This window comes from Theobroma cacao, chromosome 2 (assembly GCF_053813885.1).
Source record: "Theobroma cacao isolate CCN51 chromosome 2, ASM5381388v1, whole genome shotgun sequence".
NCBI lineage: Eukaryota > Viridiplantae > Streptophyta > Magnoliopsida > Malvales > Malvaceae > Theobroma > Theobroma cacao.
Window position 1 is genome coordinate 42,415,400 of NC_142640.1, and position 17,533 is coordinate 42,432,932.

Consider the following 17,533-nt stretch of genomic DNA (forward strand, 5'->3'; position numbering starts at 1 on the left):
GTTCATCAAAATTGAAAGGCAGGGAGCAAGCAGAGATCGTAACTCATGCACGTGGCTTAAATTAATATCGCCTACTCAATAGTCAAATACGTAGTGGCATTCGTCCGCTGGGTTGAATCCGAGTTTTAGTTTTAATAAAAAGCCAAAGCACTACATTTGAACCCATAACCTGAGGATTATATTTATATTAGTACTTGCTAAATTATTTATTAGACGTGACCTTTTTTCACTAGAAGCAAAGAGAAACTGAGTTGGAGCACATTGGTTAACTCGCCTTGGTAATAGCATGGTTGGCTGTCAAGGAGCTTTTTTATCCTTAACAACGATTGTCTCCTGGTTTGCAACAGAATATTTTGTTCTGGCGGTGGTGTGTTCCCAGCTGTTCAATCTTTCTATTTATGTGCGTTCATATGAATGAACGATCATCTAACAACTAATCTAGGATGGCTCGAATTTAGGTCATGTACTGTACGGAATTAGCAGAATGTCTTAACTAAAATCCCAGCTGGTGAAGTGAATTTGATGCTCAAACGGGCTTTAAAAAGCTATACTCAAAATTTGGTTGCAGCCTTGTCATGTAACTTGTAAGCTATATCAAGCATAGGAAGAAAAACCCCACCACCAAAATCAAGAGTAATCATTTAACAACTTGGCATAATTAAGCCATGTATATGTAGATTTACATCTTCATTTGCCGGCTAAGACAGAATTTGAAACTCAAAAGAGGCTTTTATTAATCCATACACCATACCATACTCGCAATTACTAGTAGCCTTAACAACTTGTTCTTGGCAACACCACCATGGGTAAAACAAGAGTTACTTAACAACTTGTTCTTGGCATATTCAATTATGTGTTCAGGTTAATTAACTATTCATGCTGCAGGCGAGAAATACCACAATTTGATACTCCAACCATCAAATGCTCTGACAAGTGGCAAGATTTGGACTCTGTTTAAGGTGCTATCTATGTCACAATTTCATTTACTGAAGAATTGCAGTTTCAGTGGAGCTTTCGCTAAGAAATATCCCAGGTAGAATCCATGTGGCATTTCCATTTGACTTTTGGTTTTGGCTTACATTACAACTAATTAGAAGTCAGCAGCCAGGTTGCGCTAACTTACAAAGTTGTTCTAAACTATTCGCTCTTTACAACGGAAAATACAAGGGGTCGAACAAACGGTAGTATCAACAATTCGTCATTTAATAAAAGAAAAAGACAAGCATTTAGGCAAAAAAAAAGATCCTACGACAAGGGCAACTGGAAGAAAACTAATCAGGGAAAGACTGGAAAGCTCATAAAGCCCATGGTTAATGCAAGAGAGGGGATGTTCTAGCTGGAAAAAATCAGGAGGTAATAAACTTCCATAAATCACGAGATGGTCTAGCTTGGACCAACATTTCCATTTTCTGATTTTGTTTGGATCATTTTAAGGAATGCTTTTCAATTGAAAAGTGAAAACTAACAGCCTGCATGTGTAGTACTACATATTATGACAAAGACACCACAAAATATGCAGAGAGATCACAGCATGAAAACAATGTACAAAACCAGATTTTAAAGATAGTGGTATATTTACTTTTGCAGCTGATGTACATTCGCTATACAATCCTATTGTGCAATTACTATTTTATTTTGCAAAAACATACTTGAAAGCTTACAGGGTCGAGACAAATTTACCGTGGGCCATCTCCTGATGTAGTTGATGAACACCACTTCATGACTTGGGGAACCAGAAATAAATGACAAAGTGCTTCAGACACAACCATAAAAGCCACAGGCAACAAGCCAATTACAGCACCATATCAGCTTCAACTTCATTGATGATTTTCTCCACTTTACTCAACATATCTACACAGTTTTAAAAAAGAAAAAAGAATATTCCTTGAAAGTTTAGTAGATGGAATAATAAGATGCATGAAATAATTTTTCCTGGATAAATAGAAATTAAGCATTATGCAAAGATTAGCAACTCTTGTCTCTTTTGATTGCAACAAAATGCTTGTTGTAGTTAAGCAAAGCTTGCTACTGGATAACAAAGGGGTGAATTTGACAACTATAACTCCTTTTAAGAAGTCAACGAGGTTTAATGGTGTAAATTTAAACAAAAAAAAAAGAATATGCAAACTGATTCAAAGAGAGGAATCGAAAATCTTCTTCATTCCAACTCAATTCAGTTAGAAAAATCCAGTTTATATACATAACTGGAAAGTGCAGAAACTAACTCTATAACAGATTATAGGGGCAAAAGTATCTTAAAATTTTGTACACTAACGTGTGACCATTACAGCACAGTAACAACAGTAAAATGACAGTAAATGAATAAGCCTATGGTAAATCAGTAACTAACTTACAAAATAAATTTATCCTTAATACTCCCCTTAATATGAGTGTGGATATTAATTATACTCATCTTGCCTAGTAATGAACTAAATGGCCTTGCTTGTAATGCTTTTGTGAATCTGCTATTTGCAGATTAGTAAGAACATAACGTGGGGCAATGAAACCTTCAAACACTTTCTCCCTAATGAAATGGCAATCCATTTCAATATGCTTGATCCTCTCATGGAAGATGGGATTCTTGCAAAGGTGAAGTGCTGATTGATTGTCACAGTGTAATTCCACTGCACCAGGATGATGAACTTGGAAATCCTAATAGCAACCACATCACTTCAAACCAGGTTGCTTCCATTGCCTGTATTCTGCTTCTATAGAGCTCCTTGCAACCATTTGCTTCTAAGTTTTCCAACTTGCAAGTGAATAACCAATAAAAATCCCATAACTAGTAACTGATATTCTAGTATCAAAACATCCTACCGAATCACTATCACTATAGGATTTCAAAATGAAAACAGCATCATGCCCTGTCCTGGTGCCCCTTTTAGATACTTCAATACTTTAAATGCAACCTGTAAATGAATACTGCCTAACTTGTCCATGTATTGTGATAGCGCATGAACATCATAAGCTATATCTGGTCTTGTAAAAGTCAAATATAGTAATTTTCCAATGAGTTGTCTGTAAACAGTCCCATCCTGCAATAAATCTTCCTAATTTGCCCTTGACAGTTTATGATTGTAGTCAATGGGTGTGGTGACTGATTTAGCACCAAGGAAACCATATTCCTCTAGTAAATCTAGGGTATACTTTCTTTGGCATTTAGTGGACCTAGCAATTTCTAAGCCAAGAAAATATTTGACTTCCCATAGATCTTTCAGCTTACACTTAGACTGCAAATAATTCTTCACATCACTACCGACTTGCACTATGAACTTGCAATTACTATGTCATCAACATAGACTAAAAGAGCAACAAGATCACCATTTTCAATTACCTTTGTGAACAAGGAGTACTCTACCTTTGACTTTGTAAAGCCATAGTCTACTAAGCAGCTTGTGAATTTGGCATTCCATTGCCTAGAGGCCTGTTAAGGCCATTAAAAGACTTATGAAGCCTACATACCAAACGAGTCTCCTGTGGTGAGTACTCCCCCGGAGGCTTGTAACTCTGTGGCAGCTCCATGTAGACTGTTCCATCCAAATCTCCATTTAAAAAAGCATTATTAATGTCTAACTGAGTAAGATGCCAACCATTAATGGCAGCTAAGGCTAGAAACACTCTCATAGTTGTTTGCTAGCCAACTGGACTGAAGGTCTCTTGAAAATCAAAGCCTCCCCTTTGATTGTAACCCTTAGCACTTAACCTTACCTTATACCTTTCCACACTACCATCTGCATGAAGTTTGACTTTGTACACCCATTTGTAGCCAATTGCATGAGAATTAGCAGGTAGGGGCAGCACTGTCCATGTTCCTTTAGCCTCCAATGCATATAGTTCAGATTGCATGGCATCTCTCAACTGAGCATGCTTAACAGCTTGATGATAATGACCAGGTTCGTGAATGTGAGATAGAATGGATGTGAAGGCTTTACGGGAAGGGGATAGCTGTGATGGGGGCAGATATGGTGTGATAGGATTAGTGACATTGCTAGTGTGGGATGGCAAATGATTTTGATAAACATCAAGGTATTTAGGAGGGTTTCTAGGTCTAGTGCTTTTCCTTGGTGAGGGTGACTTGTTGGAATCAACAATATTATCTGAAGTAAGGTTATCTGAAACAGGTACGGACGCAGGGGCAAAATTGGAATCACAATTATCTAATGCAGTTTCAAGTTCTTGAGGGAAAAATTAGAAACAAAAAATGGTAAAATAGGTTCTGAATCATCATTGTTTGTATTTGAGGCACTAGGAGAATTTGAACGACTTCGAGCACGATCAAGTGATGAATTTGAATCAAAATAAAAAGGCAGATTATCATGCATAGCATCACTGTTAACAGCACAGTAGACACTAAGCAATGGTAAACAACTTGAAGGCTCTAGTGTTTGTTTGGAATCCTTAAAAGGAAACAAAAATACATAAAAGATAACATCCCTAGAGATAAAGAAACTATGTGTCTTTAAATCATACAGCTTGTACCCTTTTATGCCTACTCGATAACCAATGAAAATGCATTTTCTTGCTCTTGGATCAAACTTGTTGCCGTTATGTGATAGGGTTGATGCAAAGCATAAGGAACCAAAGACCTTAAAATGAAAGTATGATGGTAACTTGTTAAATAAAGCTCATATGTGGTTTTGTTTTATCAAATTGGTGTGGAATCCTATTAATTATATGTGCAGCAACTAAAACTGAATCTTCCCAAAAATTTAAAGGTAATGCAGAATGAAACAACAATGCCCTGGCCACAATCAGAAAATGCTGATGCTTTCTCCCAACCACCTCATTTTGTCGGGGTGTTCCAACACATGATAATTGATGTATGATTCCCTTTGCAGCAAAGAAATCCAAAAGGTTAAACTCAAGTCCATTATCTGATCTTATATACTTAATGGATGCATTGAACTGAATAAAAACCATGTTATAGAATGTAGGGATGATTTTTATTGCTTCAGACTTATTTTTCATCACAGGTATCAAAGTAAACCTTGTAAAATCATCCACAACAGTTAGAAAATAATGATGACCAGCAGGTATGGGGTAGAACAAGCCCCCAGATGTCAGCATGTAATAATTGAAAAGGGAAAGTTGTATTAGAATGATGCATTGGAAAAGGTAATCTCTTTTGTTTTGCCAAGGGACATGTTTCACAAAGCAAATCACCTGTGCATGAGACATCAAAACATTTTTAATGAAATATGTTATTTTATTGGATGATGTGTGTCCTAACCTAAAATGCCGTAGATCAAAATTCTTAGGCATTGACCTAAACACATTTACAGATGTTTTTAAAGAAAAGAAACAATCTTATTCATGCTCAACTGTCTTAGTTCTTGTTCATCCCCCTTGTTCTGCATGATGTCTAGTCCACTGATGACTTTAGCAGCCCCAATCACTATCCATGAAATGGGTCCTGTATCATGCAATGTGCATCAGTGAATGTCAAATGATGCTTACCAGTCTTAGTAAGTGCACTAGATATCAAATTGTATTTGAAAGATGGGGCACATGACATCTTGCAGTGTGGGTAATACTAGATGAACAGTTCCTATGTGTAAAACAGTGAACTTTGTTTTATTTGTTAATTGAACAAATACATTATGAGAAGATTTATATGAAGAGAAATGATTTAGGGTACAAGCTATATGATCAGTAGCACCAGTATCCAATATCCAGGAATTATAATTGAAATTAAAATCATTTTCATTTTGTGTTTGGCTAACAAGAACATGAATGCAAAGACAATTTTGATTGGAAAAAGTACCTCTGTGATGAATTGATTAGTGGGAGTTTGGTAGGCTGATTGCTTTTTGTGACATGATCATATGCACCAGTTGAAGTATGCTCACTGATAAGAGCTTTAAGCTTCTGAACTTTATCTTTTGAAAGACTAATTTGAGACAAAGAACTTGTAATGTTTTCCAGCAGCTCATTCTGATCAGAATGAGCTGCTGTCATGATGCTGTTGATGAAGAATTCCCTCTTCTTGCAGTAAACTTGCCCTTAGTGAACTTAAAATCTGCCTGGAAGCCAATTAGTCTGTAACATTTTTCCTTCAAATGTCCATTCTTCCCACAGTGTGTGCATACAATATCAGACTTGTTTCTTGGCTTGCCATCACATACAACAGCCATAGCAGATGATTCAATCAAAGGATGAGACTGCAAGTGCAGATTTTTCCAAGACTCTTCTCTAAGAATTAGATTGTAAGCCTCATCCAGTGAAGGAAAATGCTTCATCATGATAATCTGAGACTTCAAGGCAGAGTAGGTTTTGTTCAATCCATTTAAAAACCTAATAACATTATCTTTCTCATACTGATCAGTGAACTTTTGGAAACATTCCTGGTTATATTTCCACATTTGCAATGTGGAAATGGTCTAAATAGTTTAAGTTCTTCCCACAGAGTAATAAGCTCAGTAAAATATTCATCCACTGACCTTGTGCCCTGTGAGATGCTGCAAAGAGAAAACTGAAGGTTACAAATCTTCACATCATCTAGCTGTGAAAACCTCCTCTTTAGTGTGTCCCAAATTTGTGAGGCTGTGTTCTTATAGAACACAGTAGAAGCTATTGGGGGCATGATTGACTCCAATAACCAGGCCACAATTAAATTGTTGCACCTGGTCCAAGCCATGTAAAGGTCATCAGAAACCCAAGGTTCTGGAATTTTACCATCAATGAAGCCTGTTTTATTGCAAATTGAGAGGGCCAAGGTGAAAGATCTGCTCCAAAAAGAATAGTTGCTGGAAGTTAATTTGGGGGTGATAATGACTGAACCATGGTAGTCCGAATGATGTAGGGAAAGATGAGGGTGGATTTTCGATCACTGACAGTGAGGATCGAGATCTTGAAGAGACTGCTGTCAAGATTTTGCTTCGATGGAAAGAAGAGGAAGACTCTGTCGGTTCTGAACTTGATTGCAAAACCTTAAAGCTAGGCTTTGATACCGTGTAAATTTGCAAGAAAAGGAATATGTAAACTTATACAGAGTGAGGAATCGAGAATCTTCCTCATTCCAACTCAATTCAGCAATAAAAATACAGCTTATATACTTAACTCGAAAGTGCAGGAACTAACCAACTCTATAACAGACTCCAGGGGCAAAACTGTCCTAAAAATTTGTACAGTAAACAGCACAGTGACTACAGTAAAATGACAGTAAATAAATAAGCCTATGGTAAATCAGTAACTAACTTAACTTACCAAATAAATTTACCCTTAATAAATGGAGAGTGCAAGTAGATCAATCTCTTCGCCATTTTAAGACCAACCCAAAATGAGAATTGCAACTATGGCAGAGCCCTGCACTCTGTTCTCTAGTGACTACTCTAGTAAAAAGGCTAAAGGCCCTATCAAGGATTCAAACAAAGATTGCAGGCCTTGCAAAATTTAGATGAACTAGAAATAAGTGTTACCTTGGAAGGAAGAATCTTCCATGTACCTCTGCAATGAAACAGAACTATCATTAAATGAACAGTACTGTAGACCATGGTAGAAAAGAATGCAGTTTCAGACATGTTATGGCCAATTCATTCAGTAGTGAGGTACTTTTTGCCTTCTAATTACTGAAAAAATAAGCACAATATTGAGAAATAGTTTGAAAGCAATACCACAATTTGAGATTTGAGATCAATTTCCTCAGATACTGTTGGTTGTTTGGCAGCTACATCATTTGAGTTAAAAAAAATGTGTTATGAATTCAGTTTGCAGATACCTCTATATATATTTAAGGCAACAAATCTACCTTGTTCAGCAGCAGAGCGGCAATCAGTCAATAAGGATGTGAAACTGGGAGGCAAGGCTGGAAAAATCCCTTCACAATTGTGATTAAGCATGGCATCTTGATCAAATGACTGCTGTTCAATTTCATAGCTCAAACTTGGATCCATCTGTGGAGTGTAAGAATTGCCAGCAGTCATATCACTCAACTCCTGACAAACTCTGCAAACATTGGAGTCAAGTCAGTATCTCTTTGTTATCCTTAAAAGATTCTTCCTAATGTTTCCAGTAATTTATCTTCAGATCCTTCCAAAAAATATATTAAGATTTTCTGCAAAAAACAAACAGGTAAGAGAATATCTTTTCAATTGTCATCTTTACCTAGAAGGAAGTCCGTTACTAGATATGAACTCTGTTTGTGTTGAAAAGTCAGATCCAAAATCTCTTTGTAAAGGCTCAATTTCATCCCCAACCCTCAAGGTCTCCTGAAAGAGAAACAAAACAAGCCACTATCATTCCAAGTATAAAAAAATAGATTTCTAGCAGTAGAGTACAGTTATTAGTTTGACAAAGCTACACAATGTTATAAGAAGTAAATAATTCATGTAGTTTTATGTCTACCCTCAGAGTATTCATAAATGATTCTACTTCACGAAGTGTAGAAAATCGCAATGCAAACTTCTGGATCTGCAAAAATAGAAAAGGACCTTAAGTTTGCAGCAATAAAGGAAAATGCTAAACTTGTTTAGGTCTGCCTTTAAAAGGCAAAGGAACAATTTATAATGCCTAGATATCATGAGCATACATAGCAAGAATGTATTGTTAAGCTGATGTATTCATCATCTCGAAGAGACCACGGTTTCCTATTCTAAGCTCTCTTTGGCGGATGTTATCTTCATTAAGTGGCTGTAGAAATAAGAAGGAAGGAAAATTTGCACAACTTTTTCTCATACATCATTATTTAATGAAGTTCGCATACTTTGTAAGCTCACTTTGGTAACACCTTTCCTAATTTTCTCCTATGAAGTCAAGCATGTTAAGGGTAACATGAAAATTTGCAAGCAAACAAGGGATGATGTGATGACTGATGACTGTTTTATGAAAAAAAAAAAAAAATACAGAACAACAGGCAAAAAATATGAATATACCTTGCCGTTTTTGACTTATCTTAGACCATGAAATGCAAAAATATGTCCTTGTAACACATAAAGTCAGTAGTGGCTTACCTCATAGGCAGAGTCTTTGTAGCTTACAAACACAGATCTGCTACCTCTAGCAGGAAATTCAGGGATGCATTGAACCTGAGGCCAGGAGAAATGCAGCTTGGAAATATAGTGCTCTTCCTGCACCATGTAACAGAATCTGATTTCCTTGTAATGGTAGAAGGCAAATCACAGTAAGTAAGAGCATGAGCGTAAGGCCATAAACGCAATCCGCCAACAGATTAACAACTAAAATGCAACTTGAACTAATATATTCAGATCAAGTTAAGTTAAATACAAGCGGAAACTAAACTTTGATAGACTTTCATCTACATACGTTCCTTATAAATTAAAATGAGAAAATTGAAAACGAAAATAAAAAGAATCCAAATATAAAAAATGTATAAGACAAGATTCTTGAAACTCAGCGAAATAAATCCAAGTAAATAAAGTGAAAGACGCTCACGTGGAGACATAAATTCAAATTTTAGAGAGAAAAAACAAATGGATCTAAAGCAACTATTATGCTGGCTATTCCCATGAGAAAAAGATTTGTTCCTTAAGCAATCAACAATCAACGCTTCTCCGAACCTGAATTCATTCGCATGTTCTAAACACTAAATTTGCTACTGAGAAAATGGATTACGTTCAACCAAACAGAACTCATTAACGCTTACAAGATTTGATAATAAATCAAGTTAAAGCTTGCGAGATTCTAAAACAATCGAAATTATGATCTAAAAGAATCAATGATGAACAACTCACAAGGATCTTCTCGCTTAAACAAACGACGAGGATCGTTTCGGAGCCGGAGAGATCACTGATGATCTGTAGAGAAGCGGCTGGGAAAGAAGTGGCGATCCAGTTGCCTTCAGGCGCGCGAAATCGTCGGTTCTTAGGGAGAGGTACGAGAGAGGGACACGTGGAAGGGAGAGATGGATAGTTCATGAAGCGAGCGAAAAGAACTTGCCATTGGTCTTTAATGGTGTTTACTGGCTTATCGTTCTCTTGGCGATTGGTTTCTACGACTACCACAGATCCCGCCATTTTTTTCACATTTTAAATTCTTTGATTTATTGAATAGCGGTTTGAAAATGGGGGTAGAGAAAAATAAGATATTTATAGGCGTTTCCTGCTCAATCCACGTGGAGCGGGTCGGTTATAGACCAGATCCAAAATAGCAAATGTATAAAAAATGTAGAAAATTAATACAGTTTCTGATCGTAGTGTCATTCGTATTCATACCACAAACGTTACAATGTTCTCTTTTGTAAAGTGCACAAACTTCAATCTGAAATTTCAGACGCCTTCCGAAAATAGGATTTTCTCTTAAACTATTCAAAATCAATTTCGTTGAATTTATCATTGTTTCTATACTCAAAATAAAACATTACCATGTTTTTTTTCTTAATGGAGAAACTATAATATTAAGTTGAAATCATCTTAAGAAAACGTATTTCAATCATATCATACAATAATAAGATTTTAACTCCTGCTAACATAAGAAACATCTTAAGAGAATTTCGAATTGACTAAGAAATTAGCAATCATATTGGCTTCATGATATATGTGGGTAACTTTGACCTTTTATTGTCTCTGTAACAAATCCTGAATTGTTGTGAGTAAGTTCATATCAACACAGGAAAGAACAATAAACATTGAAATAGCATTTACAACCATCTTGTTATCCGCTTGAAGCCAAAGTTTACAAATCCTTGACTCCCAAGCCAATCTCAACTCATAAAAAACTCCCTATTGTTCCGTTCTATAAGAAAAACATGAACCCAAATTTACTACAAATCCATTTATTTAGAAACCTTCATGACTTTGAATAACCCCACCAGTAGTGGCTTTACGGATTGAGTGTCGGAAAGCCCATCCGTGTTTAGAGTTACCCATCCAAAAAGGGGAGTTTGCCAACCAACAAGTGTCTTTTTCTTATGTACCAGAGATATAGTTATACTATCCAACTTAGTAAAAGAGATGTGTTGAAATCAACATACTTTGAATCAAATGCAAAGGATTCACCACAAAAACAACTTTAACTTGAAAAATAAAAACATTGCACCACTTCCACATAAGCCAGCAAGCAATGCCAAAGATGATGACCCACGGACAATCAAACATCTTCACATTATTGTCATTTAAATTTGTAAACAACCAATCTGTAAATCGCAATATAAAAAAGTGCCTTATATCTCTAGAAGGAACAAGTTGAGACCACACCACCATTGCCACAGAACAATCCCTTAAAACATAAGGGATTGATTCAATTTCTAACCCACACTGCACACATTTGAGATCCTTTATTAACTGTCAGCTCTGTCTCTCTACATTAATTAATAATTTCCCATGCAAACATTGCAACAAAAATGTCTTAATTTGATCGGTACCTTGCCATTTTCAAACACAACTCCATAACCCACTAACTTGATAAGAACTCATTGAAGGAGCATGACATAAAAAATTATAGGTAGATGATATGGTAAAAATACTAAATGGAGATAACACCCAATATGGCATATCAGGTTTAGGCAATAATGAAGGTGAGAAAGAATTTACCACTTTTGAGACCAATTCCTCAAACAAATACTCTACCAGTCGTGCTTAGTTCCATTCACCATTTTGTAGAACATAATCACGAACAATTTTTGTCTCCAACTATAATTGTTCTACTCTAGACCTTAATGCGATCAACAAAGTGTCTCCCAACTAGATATCCTTCCATAATTTTATTGAAATTCCATCACCTAATGCCCATGTAGTGTTAGAATTAAATGCTTACCACAATCTGCTTATAGAACTCCATAAATTAGAAGCCTTAACTTTATAAAGAGACACTAAATGCCAAGATAAATGACAATTATATTTTCCTATTAGCAATTGTACCTAGAGAGATTCTTTTCTTGTCATCAATTGCCAAAGTATTTAACAAAGAAAAGCATAATTCATCTACTTCAAATGTTTAATGCCCAAACCTCCTTCCTCTTTTTGCTTACACAAGTCATTCTAATTAAATGTACCTTGGATTTACTGCCATTTATACCCCACAAAAAGCATCTACATAGCTTTTCAATTTTTTTACAAACTCCTAATGGAATAAAAATAGTTTGTATAACATAAGTGAGAATAGCAATAAGCCAAACTTCTTGCAAATAAAAGTATTTATGCTTTCCACATAGTAAGTTTGTTCTTCACTCTATCAATTGAACAGGAAAAAGTGTTATTACCTTTTCGACCACTACATAACAAAGCCCCCAAGGTATTTACCTAAATCACTCAAGTAATAGAAGTTCAAACAATTCTGCAAACTGTTTACACAAGCAATGCTCATATTTTTAGAACAATAAAAAAGTGATTTATCCACACTCACTTTTTGTCTAGAACATGCACAAAAGTCTGCTAAAACCCCTTAAATAACCTTTATTTAGTCAATAAAAGCTTTGGCAAATAATAGCAAGTCATTTGCAAAAAAAGTAAGTTAAAGGTGGACATCTGGGGCTTAGTTTAACCAGCTTCCACAAACCCTATGCAATAACTACATTAATCCCTTGTGCAAGTCATTCCATACAAAGTACAAATAAACATGGAGACAACAGATCACCTTGATGTAGCCCTCGTGAAGATGTAAAAGCAAATGAATGAGAACCATTCCATAATAGTTTAGTATTGCTACCTCTCCAACTACGTACCAATAAGTCCACAACTTTATTTGGAATTTTGGCATCTAACAAAGTATCATATAGGAAATCCCAACTTGCACTATCATATGCTTTTTCTAGATCAATTTTAAGCATCATCAAACCTGTTTTACCCTGCTTCTTTTAAAATAAGTACATTATTTCCTGAGCAATAATAATATTGTCAGCGATCTGCCTACTTGGAATGAAACCAGCTTGTGTACTTGCCATTAATGAACCCATCATAGGTTTCGATCTGTTGGTGATAACTTTCATTAACACATTGAAAACGACAGATAATAAATTGATCAGACAGAATTGGGAAATGAATTTTGGAATAGTTATTTTCAAAATTAAAACAATAAGAGAACTACACAAACTTTCACCAAATTCACCCCACTCAAACACATTAGGCACATAATCAATCAAACTCTGACCTACTACAGCCCATTGAGAATGAAGGAAATCTTCATTCTAGCAACCAAGGCACCATTTAAATGCCATGAGGTAAGTTACATCGAAGCTTCTTTCTTTGAGGAACCAGTAAAGGAAGGTGAAACTATCACAGCTAGGCATATAAGTGTTCTACTTCCACGATGGGAAGAATACACCCAAAAAGAGGAATAAAACATATCAAAGAAGAAGAAGTGAGGAAAGAAAAGACATTTCGAAATAAAGAAGGAAAACTCCACTGTAATAAGCTTCTATGCTCGTGAAGACCGGAATATGCCTTACTATTTATGATGGGGCGCGAGGTCTAGGGAAACTTCTTCTCTTAACCCATATCACATGAACCACTTGATATACCACCGTCTTGCCTTCAAGTAGAAAGGGAACTTGAAAAATCGCTTATAGCAGAATAACTTCAATAACAACCAAAGCCACAAGGTAACGAGTTAGAAGAACTTAACCTAGTTAAAGAAAGAGAGACTCCTAAACCATTCTTCATAAGTAAGAGCTTTTCGGAGGAACATCAGTGGCTAAGTTTAGTTCAAAGTGGGAAGACCATACATTGTTCATATGGTGAACAATAGTGGATATTGCATGCTAGTGAATCCAACAGCAGTAATCAATTTTCAATACATCAAGAAGTATCACGTATGACAATATTATCCACTATCTATCTTTTTTTTATGAATGATTTCTTAGAATCAACTTTCGCCAAGTGCCTCGTATTTATTTTACTTTGAATGCATTATTAGCAGCAGCTTTATCGCTTTCATTTTAGCTGTCTTATGATATGTTAAAGTAAATTTATTTTCAGCTACAAGCTTTATCACTCTTATTTTGACTGTGATACTATTGTTTCACTTGGTCAAAAGTTTTATGTTTGAAATTTTTACCATATGATTCATATTTTAGCCACAAGCTTTAATGTTCATAATCTCGCTTTATGTTATTGGTTGCAAGCTTTATTGCTCACTTCTTGGCCATAGTTTACTATTCACAAAAAGGCCGCAGCTTTAAACGCTTATGTAATATGTCATTTTCCTTCCTATTAGGTTGAGGATTATTCTCCCTAATATGAAGTTGAGAATCCATTTTGGCCGCACACAGTAATACTTGTGAAACACTCATATGTTCGCAAAGAATGAAATACGAAACCAAGCAGCTCAATAAAATCACGAAGAAAGCAAAGTAAATGTTCACTTTGGAGAACAAGTTTACAATATCAAAAAAAGAAAAACAAGGAAAAGCTAGTTAAGTATGAAATTCAGAGGGTAGGAGGATTTATCATTCTCAAAATTGGAGAGGCTGTCTAATCTTCTTTGCAACTCCATCTTCCTTGCATCAAGCTTTGTTATCTCAGCCTCTATGTTAGGTTTGTCAACCTTTGTCATAATGTATCCTTTGGCCTTAGCCATGCAAGCATCAAGGCATTTAATGTGACAACAAGAAAGGAGAACATCTTCCATAAGACCCACCATTTTCTGTAATTCTTCGAGAGAAATGTTTACCCATGTGGAGGAAGCAATCTCTAAACTAGTACCCAAGCTATCCATGATGCCTTTATTCAAGAATTTGTGTTTAAAATACCAAAATTCACCCTCTACTTTATAGACATGCTTTAATAGCTGCAAGTGTTGTGGCATGACTGGAATGCCATGAAAGTCTTCCAAATAAGTGTTAGAAACCTCATTTCTACATTCTACCGCTAAAGAAAAAAAAGGATGGCATACAGTAAGCAGTAAAAAGAAAGCATAACAATATTTAAATAAATCATATTTAAATTATTCTAAATACCTCTAAGAGAAGAGGAAGAATTATGAGTAGAATCCGGAACACACCCAGAAGAAAAAGCATTGCAAGTAGTGTTCAGAACACCCTTAGGAGAAGAAGCATCGCGACTAACATTTGAAATACCCTCAAAAAAAGAAATGTTGCAAATAGCACCAAGAGTAGCATCGATTCCAAAGTTGTTCTGAATACTGCAAGTAACTCTAAAGGTTCCCCTAGCAATGATATTTGCATTGTTATGTTGAAATATTCCAAAGCCAAACCCAAGAGCACGCTGATCATTTTGGTTAATGGCATTCACATCATCACCACCAACTCTAATAGCAACATCCATATCGTGATCACTAATTCAGTAGCAGCATCCACATCATCACCACCAACTCTAGTAGCAGCATCCATATCATTATCACTAACTCTTATAATGTCATTCACCTCATCTCCATCAACACTTTGTATAGTAAAAGGTAGAAAATCGATCATATCTATCAGACCTCCTTGTATAACATTACCATCTACTTCTCCTCCTAGACTTAGATGTTCATATTTGGGAAACCTCTTCTCAATTGACTCATCACTGGTCACATGATTCTTTTTCACTTTCAAACTCTAAGATACCTTGTCCTTCCACTTCTACATTTGGAATTGACTCATCCTAAAAAAGAAAGAAGAGTTCAAATATCTACGTGACAATGAAATGAAAAAGGAAATAAAGAAGAGCAAGAAACAAACTTACCTGATAAGGGGTTTTGTTCCTCTTAGAGTGAATCAAACGAAGTGACACGTTATTATTACTAATGGAAGGAACATGCAATTGCACCTTAGGATCATGTATGACAAATAAAGTCCATTCTTGAAAACAATCTCCTTAGTAAGCATACCAACCAACGGTATAGGCACCTATTCTGTTAAAGGTTGGGACAACACAGTTTTTGAATTTATCCATAGTACAATTGAGCATACCAATAAGGAATACGAAAGTGCAAGAGGAGAAGTTTTCAAGAAAAATGGGTCTAAGTGGAGTTGGCTAATCATATCCAAATTGGCATGCCACTCTGTGAAGAGAATATACTTCGATAGACAATGAATCCATATCAGCGCCTGAACTAGTCGTCTCAATCATGGAAGGTAGTTGGAAAGAATGAATCCACACTAAGAAGTTCAATTCGCGTGGGCTCAATTTTCAAGACTCAAATGGTCGTCTATCATAATAAATAATTGGATCACCAAAACCATGGTTTGATATCACATAAGGCCTTGTGGTAAATTGATCTACCTCATCCAACACCTTAAGAATGTTGTCCCTGGAAATCTGTTCATGCCATACCCAAGCTCTATAATTGTCTCTTAAAGTTGTATTTGTAGAAGAAAACACAAAAGGCTGATACACGTTAAAAGTGGGGGCACAACTATGGAATCTCTCCCATAAACACATATGAATAAAAGATACATCCACATAAGTCAAGACTCTTTAGCGACCAACTAATTTAGCAGTCTTAGAATGATATAAGTCTAACCTCCTATATAGGGATCCTAGATATAATTGAGCAAGAGGAAAGCTCAAACCTTTAGCAATTTTGATTGCATAAGGAATAACTGAAGAAAAGATTCAATTATTTAGACAACCTAGAAAGACATACTAAGCCAACCACATGATCAACAAAGCTAGTAACTTATGAATGTGATCTGGATACTTTTGAGGACTACTTTCACCTTTAATGTTGAACTTCTTATAAAAGAATCCAACCCAGTTAGAGAAGCGTGCCACTTTGGAAGCCTTAACTTGGCTCTTAAATAAGTTGATAAAGAACTCCTTGACTTTTTCTTCTTTTTTAGAAAGTATAGTGAAAAAATGGTCAGCTCTACCAACACAAGGAATTTTCAAAAGAATGCGTACATCTTCGATAGTGAAAGTAAACTCTCCCCAAGCAGTAACTATGGTATGTGAAAAGGTACTCCACCACTCAAGATTAGTGTGCTATACTTCAATTATGGATTCCCTACGAATGTGAAGTTTTATGGTGACTCTTACAGTGTCAAGGACTCCAGCATTGTTGAAAGCAATCACATAAGTGGAATTCTTCAAGACTTTCTCCACCCATTCATCCCAACCTTGGACCTATAATGAATTAGATCCAAATTTAGTGACTAAAAGAGGAAATTCACCACGTTCAAATATGAACTTTGGTATTGACACTCTTGGGATGGAACACCTTCTATCTAGAGAGCCTTCGTTACAAAGACGATCTCAATGATAGCCAGCAGATGCACATGGATGCCTATCTACCTGTTTGCATGCACTATTTCCCAAAAACAATCCTCTCATCCCTCTCTAATGACACTATCATCCCAATTTTTCGGCATAAGAGGTACTTCACCAGTTTTTTCTTTTTGCATTCTCTTAAAAAGAGAGGTTGTAGCAGCATTCTTTTTTTTCTTTCCAAGAGTAGCCCTACCAGGCTCACCATAGCGAAATTTAGGGTAAAATTAGTTTTGGATATAAGAAGAAGCAACAAAATTCCTACAAGCACAAATGACACAAAGACAACCAGATAAGTACTCACGCATTACTATTCCTACCTATGCATTAATATCTCATGTTTTTTTTTTTTTATTTGTGCATTCCTTTATGCTAAACAAAACGAATAAAGATATATGTTTATAAATCACTAAACAAAAAACAAATCCTAAAGA

At 35.8% G+C, this 17,533-nt stretch overlaps 1 protein-coding gene across 2 annotated transcripts; it reads right to left on the reverse strand.

Annotated features, from left to right (window-relative positions):
- Positions 1–1,555: 1,555 nt before the first annotated feature.
- Positions 1,556–9,996, reverse strand: LOC18609532 (poor homologous synapsis 1). Of its 2 annotated transcripts, none has more exons than XM_007044686.3 (8): positions 9,690–9,996; positions 8,949–9,065; positions 8,344–8,409; positions 8,104–8,207; positions 7,748–7,944; positions 7,614–7,666; positions 7,419–7,446; positions 1,556–1,851 (listed from the first exon to the last, which is right to left on the reverse strand). In XM_007044686.3, the coding sequence occupies exons 1-8, from the start codon at positions 9,969–9,971 to the stop codon at positions 1,793–1,795; spliced, it is 906 nt and encodes a 301-aa protein (XP_007044748.1). In that variant the 5' UTR covers positions 9,972–9,996; the 3' UTR covers positions 1,556–1,792. The 2 variants fall into 2 exon arrangements, with proteins under 2 accessions (XP_007044748.1, XP_007044749.1); XM_007044687.3 differs by having other exon boundaries at positions 8,949–9,092.
- Positions 9,997–17,533: the final 7,537 nt, after the last annotated feature.